A 15,523-nucleotide genomic window follows, 5' to 3' on the forward strand; every position below is an offset into this window, starting at 1 on the left:
AGACCACAAGTCAAGAAGTGCGGTGATGTTGTTTGACTTGGAGATATTTGGTCCAAGTCAACAATGGACCTCAGTCTTGTCAGGTCTGCTGTTCTCAAATAATAACTACACATGCTTCTCGGCATGTCCATAACCAACACCCTAGCTAGCATTCCTGCATCCAGAAATCTCTCATGGCGAACTCATGTGCATTTCATCCTTCAGCTACTTGGCAAGTTTTACTTGTCTCTATTTCTGTGGCTGCAGTCCTTGCTGCAGATCCTGGGGGCCAAGGTCAGTGCCCTCCTTTCTCCTGTGGTGATCTTCACAACATATCCTACCCCTTCCGCAGGCCAGGCGACCCAACTGAGTGTGGCATGCAAGCTTACCAACTAGTCTGCAGCAGCAAGGCCACAATTCGCATCAACACAGGGACATACTTTGTGACCAGCATCAACTATACCGATCGGTCCTTCTGGGTTGTAGATGCCAGCTTGGATGTGCACAGTAATTGCCCTCTTCCTCGTTGGGATCAGCTTCCTTACCCACATGGGGAATATGTGGGATATAAGTATGGAAGTGATTCTCGTTACTACAATTTGGTCACTGCAACCTATCTTTGGGCATGCTTCATAAATTGTTCGCAAGCAGTAACAGATATTAGATGGTACAAGCCTGTTACTTGCCTGACTGCAAACAATTCGTTTGTTTATGTCTCATTTGAGACTTGCGATGTAAAGTTTCTTGATCCCTCTTGTGGGTATTTGGCCATGATCCCCTTTGGTAGCCAGGATAATGCATACCCAGAGCTTATGAATGCCAGTGATACAGATATCATAAAATTGGTAAAGAAGGGGTTTTCTGTTAGCTTTCCAAGGGATTCACCTTTTGTAGATTCTCCCCACAATGCTTCTTGGATTTTTAAAATGTGCCTGAAAAATTCAACCAGGTGAGTCTTCTCTGCATCAAATATGAAACCGATTATCATGTAGTCCCATTTCCATTGGGATTTGGTTTATCAAATAATTATCCAAAATTGTATGCTTCCTTCTCTGATTCCTTTCTTTACAATGGTGTCATGCAGCTACTTCCATGATCAATTATCTGGCACAAGCATCTTAAAATGGACTCGTGCTTTCTTCTGGACTGAATCACATTTCACACAATGTGTAGACTATTACCATACCCCAAATGTCTTTGACAAGGAGAGGATTGTGATAGCCATAGTATCAGCTATAAGCATGGCCAAGTTACATTTTGGTACGTGGATACTTCTTTCTAATCATCACGGGCTACAATTTTCATTAACCTACTTATAATGTTGTCTAACTTTATATATTTACATCTTGATTGGTAGTATTATGCAGGCTCCTAATCCCTGCACTGGTAGTACTCGTATTCCTTGCTCACAAGTACTGGAAAACAAGGATAACGATCGATGCAGTCGAGAAGTTCCTCCAGATGCAACAAATGATTGGTCCAGTTAGGTTTGCCTACACAGACATTACTGCGATCACTAGCCATTTTAGAGACAAGCTGGGTCAAGGTGGATACGGCTCTGTATACAAGGGTGTGCTACTCCCAGGCAATGTGGAAGTAGCCGTCAAGATACTAGGCAACTCCCACTGCAATGGGGATGAGTTCATCAGTGAGGTCTCCACCATCGGCAGGATCCACCACATCAACGTTGTTCGTCTTGTGGGCTTCTGTGCAGAGGAAATGAGGAGGGCATTGTTGTATGAGTACATGTCCCATGGTTCTCTTGACAGGTATATATTCTCGGCCAAGAGAAGTTTCTCTTGGGATAAGCTCAATGAGATTGCTTTGGGCATTGCAAGGGGAATCAACTACTTGCATCTGGGTTGCGATATGCAGATCCTTCACTTTGACATCAAACCACATAACATCCTTCTTGATAGCAATTTTGTCCCAAAAGTTGCAGACTTTGGTCTCGCCAAGTTATACCCGAGGGACCATAGCTTTGTGCCAGCGAGCGCCATGCGGGGAACTATTGGGTACATAGCTCCTGAAATGGTATCTCGTAGCTTTGGCGCCATATCAAGCAAATCTAATGTTTATAGCTTTGGTATGCTACTGTTAGAGATGGCGGGAGGGTGAAGGAACGCAGACCAAAATGCAGCCAGCTCAAGTCGAGCATACTACCCTGCTTGGGTTTATGACCGTCTAGCCGCACAAGAAGTTGGTGAGATATCTGTTGTGGTGGACATGCATGAGTTGGAGAGGAAGCTGTGCACTGTTGGGCTATGGTGTATTCAGATGAAGCCACAAGATCGTCCGACGATGAGTGAGGTTATAGAGATGCTTGAGTGCGGCACTGATGGCCTGCAAATGCCTTCTAGGCCATTCTTCTGTGATGACCATATGGTCGATACAGGTTCTTGCCATTTCTCTTCAGAGCTCAATGCAATCGAGGAGGAAGATGATTGAATTATTTACATATCTGTGCTCGGGTAGTAGATAAGGTGAGCAGAGCGTTAGCTTGTGAAACCTGAAATAGGCTGTTATGTGTGTTAAGCATTTTCATGATGTCCAATCAGTTTTATGGTACACAGTTTTCTGATTCCTGTAAATGTTTGTGAGAAACATGTATAACTTAAGATGGAGGTTGGCAACTGTTATAATTATGCTGGGATATAATAATTTTCCTGAAATCAAGATGCCAAGACATGCGTTTCTGGACTGCTAATACTGCAAATGTATTTGCCTGAGGTTGGGATGGATACTGGAAAATGCACTGTGAACCAGCAACACAGTGTAGGAGCACTGTTGGTACATGGCTGAATTCTGAACATGGGAGCACTGTTGGTACATGGCTGAATTCTTGATATGAACCCGCTAGGGTTTATGGATGATCTTTCGATGAGAGGCGTGAGACAACTCGATTTGGTGGATGGAGATGACGTTCACGGCCCAACTACAGCCTTCCAAGACTGCGCCTTAGCAACCGATACACCACCTCCAAAGGCCGTCACGATCTTGTGGAGCGCAACAACCAGCCACTAGGGCTCCCGTCCTGCAAGCAATCGAAGAACTAGCAAGAACAACGAAACAAGCACTGAATTTGCAAGATGAAATTGAAAACCTCAATCTGAATCTTATTATGAGTGGGGTTCCGAAGACAAGGAGACGGGCGGCTGGATCAGCACGCGCACCTACAAGCAAGTAGCAAAGGCTAAACTTGATCTAAACAAAACCCAAGTGTTCCTGGTGGCGGCTAAGGGGTATATGACGTGTGGAGGACGACCACAAGAGAGTTTGGGTCGTGCTCCAACCCTAGGACGCGTCCCTACTGGACTCTAAACGATACAAGCCCATTGGGCTAACTTAAGGTGGCGCAGCACCCTGGACAGAATAGACCTCTCGGTGATTTTTGGACTGTTGACGCCGCTTCTGAGCAGGTATGAGTATGAGGTCAGATCCGTATGAAAGTAGACTTTATTAGCTTTCCAACAAGTCCAGAATCACCCCAATCCGACTTCGTATGTAACCGTGACGACCGTCGCAAGTTGGAGGTGTGTTGCAGTCCGAATCCAGCCTACGCGAGTCCTTATCCCTTTCGGTCTTCTCCTTGATTCCTAATCAAAACAAGAGTGCATGTGTCTCCAAGATCTAAACAGGATGGACAAGAGCTCAAGAAGGAACTCACTTGATGATTAACTTTTCGAGCACGAGCACGAGTAATAGGACCAGCAGGTGTCGGCGTGGACGGCGTGGATGTATGATCGGTGTTGATGTCCTCATCATCCTCCCTTTCTTGAATTTGAGTCATCCTCGACTCAAGCTCATCTTCCTCACCCAAATAAGGCTTCAAATCTGCAATGTTAAATGTGGGACTAACCCCAAAATCTGCAGGAAGATCAAGCTTATATACATTCTCATTTATTCGTTGCATCACTTTAAAAGGACCATCCGCTCTAGGCATCAATTTAGATTTTCTTAATTCAGGAAACCTATCCTTTCACAAATGCAACCAAACCAAATCTCTAGGTTCAAGAATCAATTCCCTTCTACCTTTATCTCCAGCAAATTTGTACTTAGCATGCATGCGCTCTATGTTTTCTTTAGTGGTTTCATGTAGTTTTAGCATCAATTCAGCACGTTTCTTAGCATCAAAATTCAACTTTTCAGAACTTGGCAATGGCATTAAATCAATAGGAGCACGTGGTAACAAGCCATAAACAATCTCAAAGGGACACATCTTCGTAGTAGAATGCAGCGAACGATTATAAGAAAACTCAATATGAGGCAAACAATCTTCCCACATCTTAATATTCTTCTTTAAGATAGTCCTTAACATAGTAGACAAAGTTCTATTCACAACTTCAGTTTGACCATCAGTTTGGGGGTGACAAGTGGTGGAAAATAAAAGCTTAGTCCCCAATTTGGCCCATAAAGTTCTCCAAAAATGGCTAAGAAATTTAGCATCACGATCAGAAACAATTGTATTTGGCACACCATGCAAGCGAACAACTTCTCGAAAGAACAAATCAGCAATATTTGTAGCATCATCAGTTTTATGACATGGTATGAAATGTGCCATTTTAGAGAATCGATCCACAACCACAAAAACACTATCTCGCCCTTTCCTAGTCCGTGGCAATCCCAACACAAAATCCATAGAAATATCCTCCCAAGGAGCACTAGGAACAGAAAGAGGCATATACAAACCGTGTGGATTCAACCGGGACTTAGCCTTTTGACATGTTGTGTAGCGAGCAACAAATCTCTCCACATCTCGTCGCATCTTTGGCCAAAAGAAATGACCAGCAAAAATGTCCTCCGTCTTCTTCGCTCTAAAATGCCCCATCAAGCCACCTCCATGCGCTTCCTGCAGCAACAACAAGCGAACGGAGCTAGCTGGAATGCATAGCTTGTTAGCTCTAAATACAAACCCATCATTGACGATGAATTTGTTCCACGTTTTCCCATCTTTACAATGCAGCAGCACTTCTTTAAAATCAGCATCATGAGCATATCGATCTTTAATTGTTTCTAACCCAAAGATCTTGTAATCAAGTTGATTCAGCAAAGTATATCTCCTAGACAATGCATCTGCAATGATATTATCCTTCCCTTTCTTGTGTTTGATAACATAAGGAAAAGATTCAATATATTCAACCCATTTTGCATGTCTACGATTCAGTTTTCCTTGACTACGAATATGCTTCAAAGATTCATGATCCAAATGTATAATAAATTCTTTGGGCCACAAATAATGCTGCCATGTTTCTAATGTCCGCACTAGAGCATATAATTCCTTATCATATGTAGAATAATTAAGAATAGGCTCGCTCAATTTCTCACTAAAGTATGCAACAGGTTTGCCTTCTTGTAACAAAACACCACCCAATCCAATTCCACTCGCATCACATTCAAGCTCGAAAGTCTTATTAAAATCAGGGAGTTGGAGTAGAGGTGCATGTGTTAACTTATCTTTCAGCACATGGAAGGCGTGCTCTTGTGCTTTGCCCCAAGAAAAGGGCACTCCCTTCTTTGTAAGCTCATTCAATGGTGCAGCAATGGTGCTGAAGTCCTTCACAAAACAGCGATAGAAACCAACAAGTCCTAGGAAACTTCGCACTTGCGTGACCGTCGTGGGTACAGGCCATCCTTGTATAGCTTCCACCTTAGCTTTATCAACCTCAATTCCCTATGGAGTGACAACATAGCCAAGAAACGATACTCGATCGGTGCAGAAAGTGCACTTCTCAAGGTTACCAAACAAACGTGCATCACGTAGAGCATTGAAAACAGCACGTAAGTGATCAAAGTGTTCATCTATGGATTTGCTATAAATCAGTATATCATCAAAGTAGACGACAACAAATTTCCCAATGAAAGCACGCAAAACCTCGTTCATTAATCTCATGAAAGTACTAGGTGCATTAGTTAACCCAAAAGGCATGACTAACCACTCATATAGACCGAACTTAGTTTTGAAAGCAGTTTTCCATTCATCTTCCAATTTCATACGAATCTGGTGGTACCCACTACGCAAATCAACCTTTGAAAACACAACAGCACCACTCAATTCATCAAGCATATCATCTAATCGTGGAATAGGGTGTCGATATCAAATAGTGATATTATTAATAGCCCTACAATCAACACACATGCGCCATGTTCCATCTTTCTTAGGCACTAAAATCACAGGAATAGCACAAGGACTAAGAGACTCACGCACATAACCTTTGTCTAGTAGTTCTTGCACTTGTCGCTGAATTTCCTTCGTTTCTTCCGGATTGGTCCTGTATGGCGCACGATTTGGCAAAGATGCTCCAGGGATAAGATCAATTTGATGCTCAATCCCGCGTATTGGTGGCAGCCCCACTGGTATCTCAATGGGGAACACATCAGAATACTCCTGCAAAATGTTAGCAACAGCAGGGGGCAAAGAACGTTGCATATCCTCAAATGAAATCAAAGCATCCTTGCATACCAAAGCATAAGCAACAGAGGTGGATGCATTGAACTCATTAATATCAGATTTTGTAGCAAGCATACAACGTCCTTTCAATTTTATCTCATCTTTGTCATCAACAACAGATTTGTCATTTTTATTGCTCTCGCTCTTTGCTTTTGCAGCCTTAGTAACATCAGATTGCATAATAGCTTCAGGAGACATAGGATGCAACACAATTTTTCGATCATGGTATAGAAACGAATATTGATTTGATCTACCATGATGCATCGAATCTCTATCAAATTGCCATGGTCTACCTAGTAGAATATTACAAGCTTGCATAGGCACAACATCACATTCAACAATATCTTTGTATGATCCGATGGCAAAATCGATTCGCACAAGTCTCGTTACCTTTGCCTTACCACTGTTGTTCAGCCATTGGATGTAGTAGGGATGGGGGTGTGGTTTGGTGGTGAGGGCGAGCTTCTGTACCATGTCGCTACTTGCCAAGTTGTTGCAGCTACCTCCATCAATGATCATGCGGCACGAACGCTCCTTGATGACACACTTTGTTTGGAATAAAGTGTGTCACTGATTTTGCTCCGCCTTCTCCATTTGTGCACTAAGCACTCGCTGTACAATCAAGCTCTCATAGTGCTCCGCGTCACCTGCATTAATGTGTTCTTCTATGTGTTCCTCACTACCTGCATAGTCAGCCGCAAGCAATGCAAGTGTATCTTCATCAAAATCACTAGCAGATGAACACTCACCATCATCTTTGACAATCATAACACGCTTGTTTGGGCAGTCACGCATCATATGGCCATATCCCTTGCACTGATGACATTGTATGTTGCTTGTTCTACCTGTCGATGCCACGAATGAAGTACTCGCAGCCGGCTTTTGCGCTGTCTTCGCTACTGAATTGGTGGGGGTAGCTCGAGTCTTGTCACTGGATGATGGCGTAGGAGTACGTGTAGACGGAGTTGTAGACGTGCGCTGCTGCCATGAACTAGCTTTCCCTGTAGAAACATTAGTCCTTGCGCTAGCACGTCGTCCCTGCACTTCCCGTTCAGCTTTACAAGCAAGATGAAACAGTTTGGTTACGTTATTGTATTCTTTGTAAGCGAGGATATCCTGAATTTCTCGATTTAACCCACCTAAAAATCTAGCCATAGCAGGTTTCTCATCCTCCTCTAATTTACAACGCAACATACCCGTTTGTAATTCCTGATAGTTTTCTTCTACACTTTTAGAACCTTGTCTCAATTGCTGCAACTTATTTATCATATCACGGGCATAGTAAGATGGAACAAATCTAGCTCTCATGGCTCGTTTCAGCGCATCCTAAATTTTAGGTATGTTATTAGGATTTTTCTTGCCATATTCGATCCACCAAACAGAAGCAAAATCTGTGAACTCACTAGAAGCAACCCTAACACGTGTGTTCTCAGGAAATTCATGGCATGCAAACTTTTGATCAACAGCAATCTCCCAAGTAATGTATGCATCAGGGTCATATTTACCATCAAAAGGAGGTATTTTAAATTTAATCTTACTGAAAGCATCATCATTATTGTGTACCTCGCGTCGGTGGCGGCCACCCATACCTCTACGGTTGTGACGTAGGCGACGTCGATCACGAGTGTCTCGATCATCATGTTCAGTATCACCTGTGTATTCTTCATCATAACTACCATCCTCTCGATCTTCCTCCTTCTTTTCTTCTTTATGCTAGTCTTTATCATTGTTGTGGAGGTCATCAAAATGGCTCAGCAGAGCAGCAAGGCTTTTGTCCACACTAGCAATGGACTTCTCCAAACCTGCAAGCTTGTTGTTTGCGGCAATCTGCGTAGCCTCCAACTGCCCAAGTTTGTCATTTGTCACCTGCAAGTCATTATCAAGTCCCTCCGTGTGCAGCTTCACTTTCCTTTCAAAATGTTGTATGATGCCCTTTGTGCGAGGCGAATGTGGAATTTGGTTATCTCCATCGGACCCTGGCATGGTTCAAAGACAAAGACAACAAGAAGACAAGTGAAGAAATAAAAGCCCTACAACTACTAGGATGTAGCTACAGCAAGTCGCTCACTCTCCACCTGTTACACAAGTTCTTACCAGTTCTTACCTTGCTCGACAGGAGGGGTCGTCTACCAACAAGTCTGCAGCAATAGATGAAGTGTATCGGTGCCGCAGCACGAGACCTGTCAAGCTGTAGAATATGTGGAGCTATAGGTGGGCTGAAACAAGGAACGAACTAGCACCACGTTAGTTACAAAAAGCAAGCTAAATAATCGTTCAACCGGTGGTACTGTGCTGGTCCTAGTCTAGACCGTGCTAAAGACGCGAGCCTGGACACAAAGGAGAGCACAACACACCACCCAAAGTGAACGAAAAATCTCTAAGATCAGCCCCTTTCTCTTCTTTTCTTTTGCTTCTTTCTCTTTTTTTTTCTTTTTTTTCTTTTTTTTTGAATATTTTTTTTTCAGGGGGCACTCAAAATTGATTATATGAACAAGAACTCAGCACACACACTTTTTTCGAAAGGGCAGGGGTATTCCGGTAAAAAAAGATACTCTCTCTATCTCTCTCTAGAGTAAGCCACTCGTTTAGATATGAATACTTGCAGCGTGGTTAGTTTGATATTTGTACCACAGGGTGAACTAATTCCTCGTCCGATTGGAACTTCAAACCCTACTTGGATTCGGCCAACAGAGAGACTATATGATAGCGCGTGTTGTGATAGGAAAGTGATAAGAACTTGAAACTCTAAGGGAATAAACTAAGACCAGCAATCCGATGCAACCGAATATTCAACAAGCCCTAACTAGGTAGCACTAGCCACGGCTCAAAGGTCTATAGGATTGTAGGAAACTAATCTACTATTTTTTGGCTTTTCTGGACTATAGGAAAGATAAAACAGTGAAGGATTCGAAGTCTCTCACCGATAAACCTTGCTCTGATTACCAATTGATATGAACCCGCTAGGGTTTATGGATGATCTTTCGATGAGAGGCGTGAGACAACTCGATTTGGTGGATGGAGATGACGTTCACGGCCCGACTACAGTCTTCCAAGACTGCGCCTTAGCAACCGATACACCACCTCCAAAGGCCGTCACGATCTTGTGGAGCGCAACAACCAGCCACTAGGGCTCCCGTCCTGCAAGCAATCGAAGAACTAGCAAGAACAACGAAACAAGCACTGAATTTGCAAGATGAAATTGAAAACCTCAAACTGAATCTTATTATGAGTGGGGTTCCGAAGACAAGGAGACGGGTGGCTGGATCAGCATGCGCGCCTACAAGCAAGTAGCAAAGGCTAAACTTGATCTAAACAAAACCCAAGTGTTCCTGGTGGCGGCTAAGGGGTATATGACGTGTGGAGGACGACCACAAGAGAGTTTGGGTCATGCTTCAACCCTAGGACGCGTCCCTACTGGACTCTAAACGATACAAGCCCATTGGGCTAACTTAAGGTGGCGCAGCACCCTGGACAGAATAGACCTCTCGGTGATTTTTGGACTGTTGACGCCGCTTCTGAGCAGGTATGAGTATGAGGTCAGATCCGTATGAAAGTAGACTTTATTAGCTTTCCAACAAGTCCAGAATCACCCCAATCCGACTCCGTATGTAACCGTAGCGACCGTCGCAAGTTGGAGGTGTGCTGCAGTCCGAATCCAGCGCGAGTCCTTTTCCCTTTCGGTCTTCTCCTTGATTCCTAATCAAAACAAGAGTGCACGTGTCTCCAAGATCTAAACAGGATGGACAAGAGCTCAAGAAGGAACTCACTTGATGATTAACTTTTCGAGCACGAGCACGAGTAATAGGACTAGCAGGTGTCGGCGTGGACGGCGTGGATGTATGATCGGTGTTGATGTCCTCATCAATTCTGAACATGGCAGCTTCATGCATGCCATGGAGACTGGAGAGGTGTCCAAGCCATATTTGATTCTTATGGTAAAGCTTGAATGTATCTTTTGGCGGTTGACTTGGATCAATGTTGGACTGAGCCAGTAAATTGTCGTCCTTGTACCAACTAGATCCACAGAAATATAATATAAATAAATAGAAGCAATGTTACTAAAAGGGTACATATTTGATCTTATTGTTGCGCTTCGCAGTTTGACATTTGTAACGTTGATTTTGCAAAAATAGATCTCGAAACATGTGACACTTGATTTACATGCATTATGTGTATTTACTCTCTTTTTAATCTGTCTATATGGGCGGCTTCAGAAAGCTAAGTCATATTCTTTGTTTTCAATGAAATTTCCTATTCATGCATGTTATGTTCTGACACTTAAACCAGCTGCAACTCAGTCTGTCAGTCCGGGCACTTGCTTGTTCTGCTAGGCAGGAGTTTTATGGGCATTAGTGGAAAACTAGAAATAAGATGTTGGAGAACAAGCTGGTGGGAGAAGGTGACAATTGAAGGTGGCGCTCAAGGAGAAGGAATCAAACAGGTGGATAGGATCCTAACGGTGTTGGGACAGTTAGCTGTGGTCCCTTTTGAGATGTTAGTTACTCTATACTTTGTTTCCACGGCGGTGGATTGGTGTGCTTCGTAGAGGACTAGAGATTGCTTTTAAGGAGAGTTTGCTTTTAATCTGGTTGAGGTAGGAGTCGAGTCCACAAGGCTGTTGCCGTTTCGCTTCGACCTTCATTGTGAGAAACCTGAAACTCCATTACTATGTTATAAGCTTTCGATAGAAGTCTTAATGAAAAAAATACCGTGATTACCTGGGCAAAAGTCTTCATTCCACTTGTAATTGGAAGAACTGTACCACTAAATAAATACGACTGATTGTTACGAGGAATCACATCGACAGAATGGTGACAATGCAAAATTTCAGTCCACCAACAATAAGACTGTTAATTAATTATTGATGGCACTGCTGTTAATTTTTATCTATAATTTTTCTATCTAGTTTATCTACGTGACAAACCTAGAAAATACAACTCAGATTATTTGTTAGGCAAATGCAAATCCGTTGTCAGATTTTCTAATTAGTTGGAATTCTTCAGTTCCGGTAGACCTGCAATCTTTGATGTGCTCTGCATGGACAGGATCTTTCTATGCTACTGGGCTGGCTCATTTTTAGCCGAAGCAGCCAAGCCCAATCCACTTTGGTAGAACGGGAGCCCCCAATACCCCATCTTCTTCCCACCGACTGGTGCTCAGGCAGCGCCGCAGCGGCCGCCTTCGAGCAGCGATCTCATGCAGTCAACCAATGCTGAAGCTCACCGAGCTTTCAATAGGAAATTTCATGTATTTCTTGCGCGGTTGCGCCTTTGTCGCCTCCATGCCATTCTACACCGTGATGCCCTGGCTCGCTCACCGGTCTCTTTGCTCCTGCAACGGACGCTAGCGGCAGCTTAGTGATTCGAGATCCAGAATCCAACATGGCAATGGCTAAGGTAAGATCTGCTAAGACCCATGCTCACCCATGCCCCACCCCATGACCCATCCATTAGCATCGTAGATCATTGGGAATTTTTGTCCAGCTTATTTTGAATTTTTATCTCAACTTATTTTGATGTTTTGCCTCATTGAGTTGTAAAAAGAACATATACTACAGAAAGGGGCAGAAAAGGATGGAACTAAATAATGGCAAGATCATTAGGAATTGAAACCAAAGGACTCTTTAAACTATCACAAACAAGCCAATTCCACTTTAAATCTGACCCATCACAGATAAGTAGCACTACATGGCGAGAAGCTGACAATATACTATTAGTGCATCAGATACAGATACGGTGGAAAGATCCAAATACATTTTCATGCAGGCACTATGGACTACTCTGCAACAGAGCAGGGGCTAAGTTTATGTCTCGAATATTCAGTACATAATGACGATGTATTCTCCAATATAATTTTTATGACACTGAATGACTTTCAGAATTCAGATTAGACGAAAGGCTTCGGGGGCATCTGCAGATTCTCCAGCCTTCCTGTTAACATGTTCACCACTTTTGTCATCGAGGGTCGATTTCTTGGGTTCCATTGAATGCACCATAGGGCCACCATGGCCAGCTGTCTCACCCTTTCTTTCTCTCCTCCAGTCATTTCCCTAGAAAGTACCAAGTCCTGCCCAGTGATTACTCTCTCGAAGATCCACTCTGGGAGGTAAACTTCATTTTGGCTATCAACACTTGGGTCTGAGTTCCTCCTTCCACTTACCATTTCTAACACCAGCGTGCCAAAACTGTAAACATCCGACTTGTAGGATACCCCACCAAAATTTCGAGAGTATAACTCTGGTGCAATATATCCCATAGTGCCTCTTGCTGCTGTCAAGGTAACGATGCTTTGATCTCTTGCACACAGTTTTGCTAGGCCAAAGTCTGAGATGTTTGGATTGAAGTTGAAATCTAGCAAGATGTTGTGAGGCTTGATGTCAAAATGGAGGATGCGTTTATTGCATCCTTGATGTAGGTATTCCATTCCTCGGGCAATACCTAAAGCAATATCTACCATTTTCTTTGGCACTAGTAGTTCCTGGGAAATACTAGAATCACGTGAGAATATATATTTTTCCAGTGACTCATTAGGCATGTATTCATAAATAAGGGCACGCCTTGTTCGTTCAGAGCAAAAACCCAGGAGACGCACAATATTTGCATGGTGGATTAGTCCTATGGTTGCAACTTCATTGATGAATTCTTCTCCCTCTCCTGTAGAGTTCTCTAACATTTTGACTGCCACAGGCACTCCATTTGGTAGCTCGCTTTTGTATACACTCCCAAATCCACCCTGACCTATTTTTTCCTTAAATCCCCTTGCTATCTTCTTAACTTCAGAGAAACTATACCTTGTGGGTTTTGAGGTTCCATATGTCTTGAGAAACATTTCGACCTTCAAGTGTATCTCCTCATTATATCTTGTCTTAAGTGAAAGATAGAGTCCAGTGGCCACCATCAACAAAAGAACCACTATTGTGGCCACCGATGATGTATTTGTCAAGAAGAGAACAGGAAATCAATATACTGTCTGGATACGAAGGCACCACTTGGTGTTGTTAATGGGTATGAGATAATGTTAAGAGCCATAGTCGAGAAAGATAAGAATTTGTGTGTAATAGATATCCTTTTTCATTTTGGATACAAGGAATGTTTGATTAGCAGCAGTACCTGCAATTACTTTGATGTGTGAACCTGCAAAAACCAAAGAAGAAAATAAGTCTCTATTGATGGTTTAGTATGAAATGGTGATTTGTTGAGAAAGAAAATGTAAGATTCAATAAAAAAGGGCGTACCCAGTGTAGAGAGCTCCCGCTCTGTACGGGGTCTGAGAAAGGGTGTCAGTGGCAAGCCTTACCCTCGCCTGTGCAATGCGAGGAGACCGCGACTCGAACCTGGGACCTTCCGGTCACAGGCGGTAAGACTCTACCGCTTGCACCATGCCCGCCCTTCAAAGGGTAAGATTCAATATTTTAGTAAAATTACTTGGTGTGAACTCTCTTGAGCAGCTTACTATCGTTGCATATCCAAGATCGCATAGCGGTGAGCAGGGTCCCGGGTCCTCACAGTTGATAATGCTGCGAGGTAGGGACACGGACATGAGCTTCTGCTTGCAGGAAGGAGATGAGTAGTCCACACACGGGGCGAGCGTTAGGGTACTACGCCTGTAATCTATGACGGTCACTTTGTATGATATAACAGCTGCTGGGAGAACCAGAATGGTGTTGTCGCCGTAGCATCCTAGTCCTAGCTTTCATGCCTGGTGCTCCGCAGAGTGACGAGGTATTGCTGGATTCCAGACGGAAAGGGTAGCTGATCTCCGGACCATGTTGGCTGCACCGAGATGGCGGGCAGTTGCTGAAGAAGTTGGCATCATCCCACGCTGTGGCCTTGTATGCTCCATCTTTAAGAAGACACAGCAGCAAATGCAGAGCTATGATAAGATTGAGTAAATTGCACGGCCGGTCCTTAAAGTATTCGACGGTTCTTATTTGGGTCCCCAAACTATGAAATCACACGTTTGGCTACCTAATGTATTTAAGTGATCTCATCCAGGTCCAAAATAGACGCGAGGAGGATTAGAAGATGACGTGGTCATCCACATGGACATGATTTGAACAGAAAACACCTGACACATGCAACGTCTCCATCGGTGGCGGCTCCCGCCAGCCGCGCCCCATGCCTACGCTCGTCGCGAAGCCAGCTGTCTCCTGCACGGCTGTGGGCAGCGCGCCATCGCCGGGCCTCGGCATCGACTTGGGCATGTCCATGGGCGCCGGCCTCGGACCCTAAGCGTCCTCATAGCAGCCACGGGTACACGGCGTAGGAAGCGCGGGCACCAAGTGGCGGAGGAAGTCGTCCGCCAGGCGCAACGTCTCCGGCTCCTGGCCGAGGAAGACCAGCAGCGGCTCCGAGTAGAGCTAGAGGAGGGAGACGACGGCGGAGGCCAGCGCCGAGGTGAGCAGGGAAGCCTACAGGTGCACGCCCATCGTCCGGTACGCCCGCGCGCCGTACCCTTGCCCGCACAGCGTCTCCAGTGACCCGCTCAGCGTGGCGGCGGCGAGCTGCAGGTCGCCGAGGCGGCCGGCGAACATGACAGACACGAGCGGGATGGCGTAGTAGGCCATGCTGGTGGCCACCATAGGTGTCCACTTCCCTATGCGTACACGGACATCAAGTCGCGACCTCCTCCATTAATCCGAGCACAAGCACTCCCCAACGACGACCCGTGCTTGAGCAGAGCGGCGGCGCTCGCCCGCGGTGGCCTGCGAACGAGGCGGAGCGGCTGTGCTCGCCCACGGCGGCCTACGCGGACAACGTGGTGGACGCCGAGGGACTCCTGGAGGACCAGAGCAGCGGCGACGCGGCAGTGCTGTTGGCCGTCGTGCCGTTGAGGATGCGGATCTCGCCGTTGACGTCCCTGTGCTGATGGACATGACGAGGAGGTCGTCAATGGTGGCCGTGGCATGGAACTCGCGCCAGTTGTTGAGCACGTGAGCGATGGCGGCTGCCGTGGGGTTGCCCACAGGCGAGACAGGCTGGATTTGGGCGTGGCCGTAGATGACGCCGTCGTGTCGACGTCCGACAACTGCTCCTCCCCAACGGCGCCACCTACAGCATCGCGAGCTCCACGACGAGACCTGACGCGCGTGGCGGC

At 45.1% G+C, this 15,523-nt stretch overlaps 1 protein-coding gene and 1 pseudogene across 1 annotated transcript; one reads left to right on the forward strand and one right to left on the reverse strand.

The window, feature by feature from the left end:
- The first annotated feature begins 166 nt into the window (after nucleotides 1-166).
- Nucleotides 167-2,813, forward strand: LOC136450056 (rust resistance kinase Lr10-like). The gene is made up of 3 exons (XM_066450319.1): nucleotides 167-928; nucleotides 1,064-1,239; nucleotides 1,337-2,813. The coding sequence occupies exons 1-3, from the start codon at nucleotides 174-176 to the stop codon at nucleotides 2,095-2,097; spliced, it is 1,692 nt and encodes a 563-aa protein (XP_066306416.1). The 5' UTR covers nucleotides 167-173; the 3' UTR covers nucleotides 2,098-2,813.
- Nucleotides 2,814-12,072: 9,259 nt separating this feature from the next.
- LOC136454748 (rust resistance kinase Lr10-like) lies at nucleotides 12,073-14,636 on the reverse strand (annotated as a pseudogene).
- Nucleotides 14,637-15,523: the final 887 nt, after the last annotated feature.

This window comes from Miscanthus floridulus, chromosome 5 (assembly GCF_019320115.1).
Source record: "Miscanthus floridulus cultivar M001 chromosome 5, ASM1932011v1, whole genome shotgun sequence".
NCBI lineage: Eukaryota > Viridiplantae > Streptophyta > Magnoliopsida > Poales > Poaceae > Miscanthus > Miscanthus floridulus.

What these genes read in the sequence shown, in the direction of transcription:
- LOC136450056 (XM_066450319.1), top strand. Translation starts at nt 174, where the DNA reads ATGGCGAACTCATGTGCATTTCATCCTTCAGCTACTTGGCAAGTTTTA. An exon ending in TGCCTGAAAAATTCAACCAG is followed by an intron (nt 929 to 1,063) that starts GTGAGTCTTCTC and finishes GGTGTCATGCAG; the next exon opens with CTACTTCCATGATCAATTAT. An exon ending in CATGGCCAAGTTACATTTTG is followed by an intron (nt 1,240 to 1,336) that starts GTACGTGGATAC and finishes CTTGATTGGTAG; the next exon opens with TATTATGCAGGCTCCTAATC.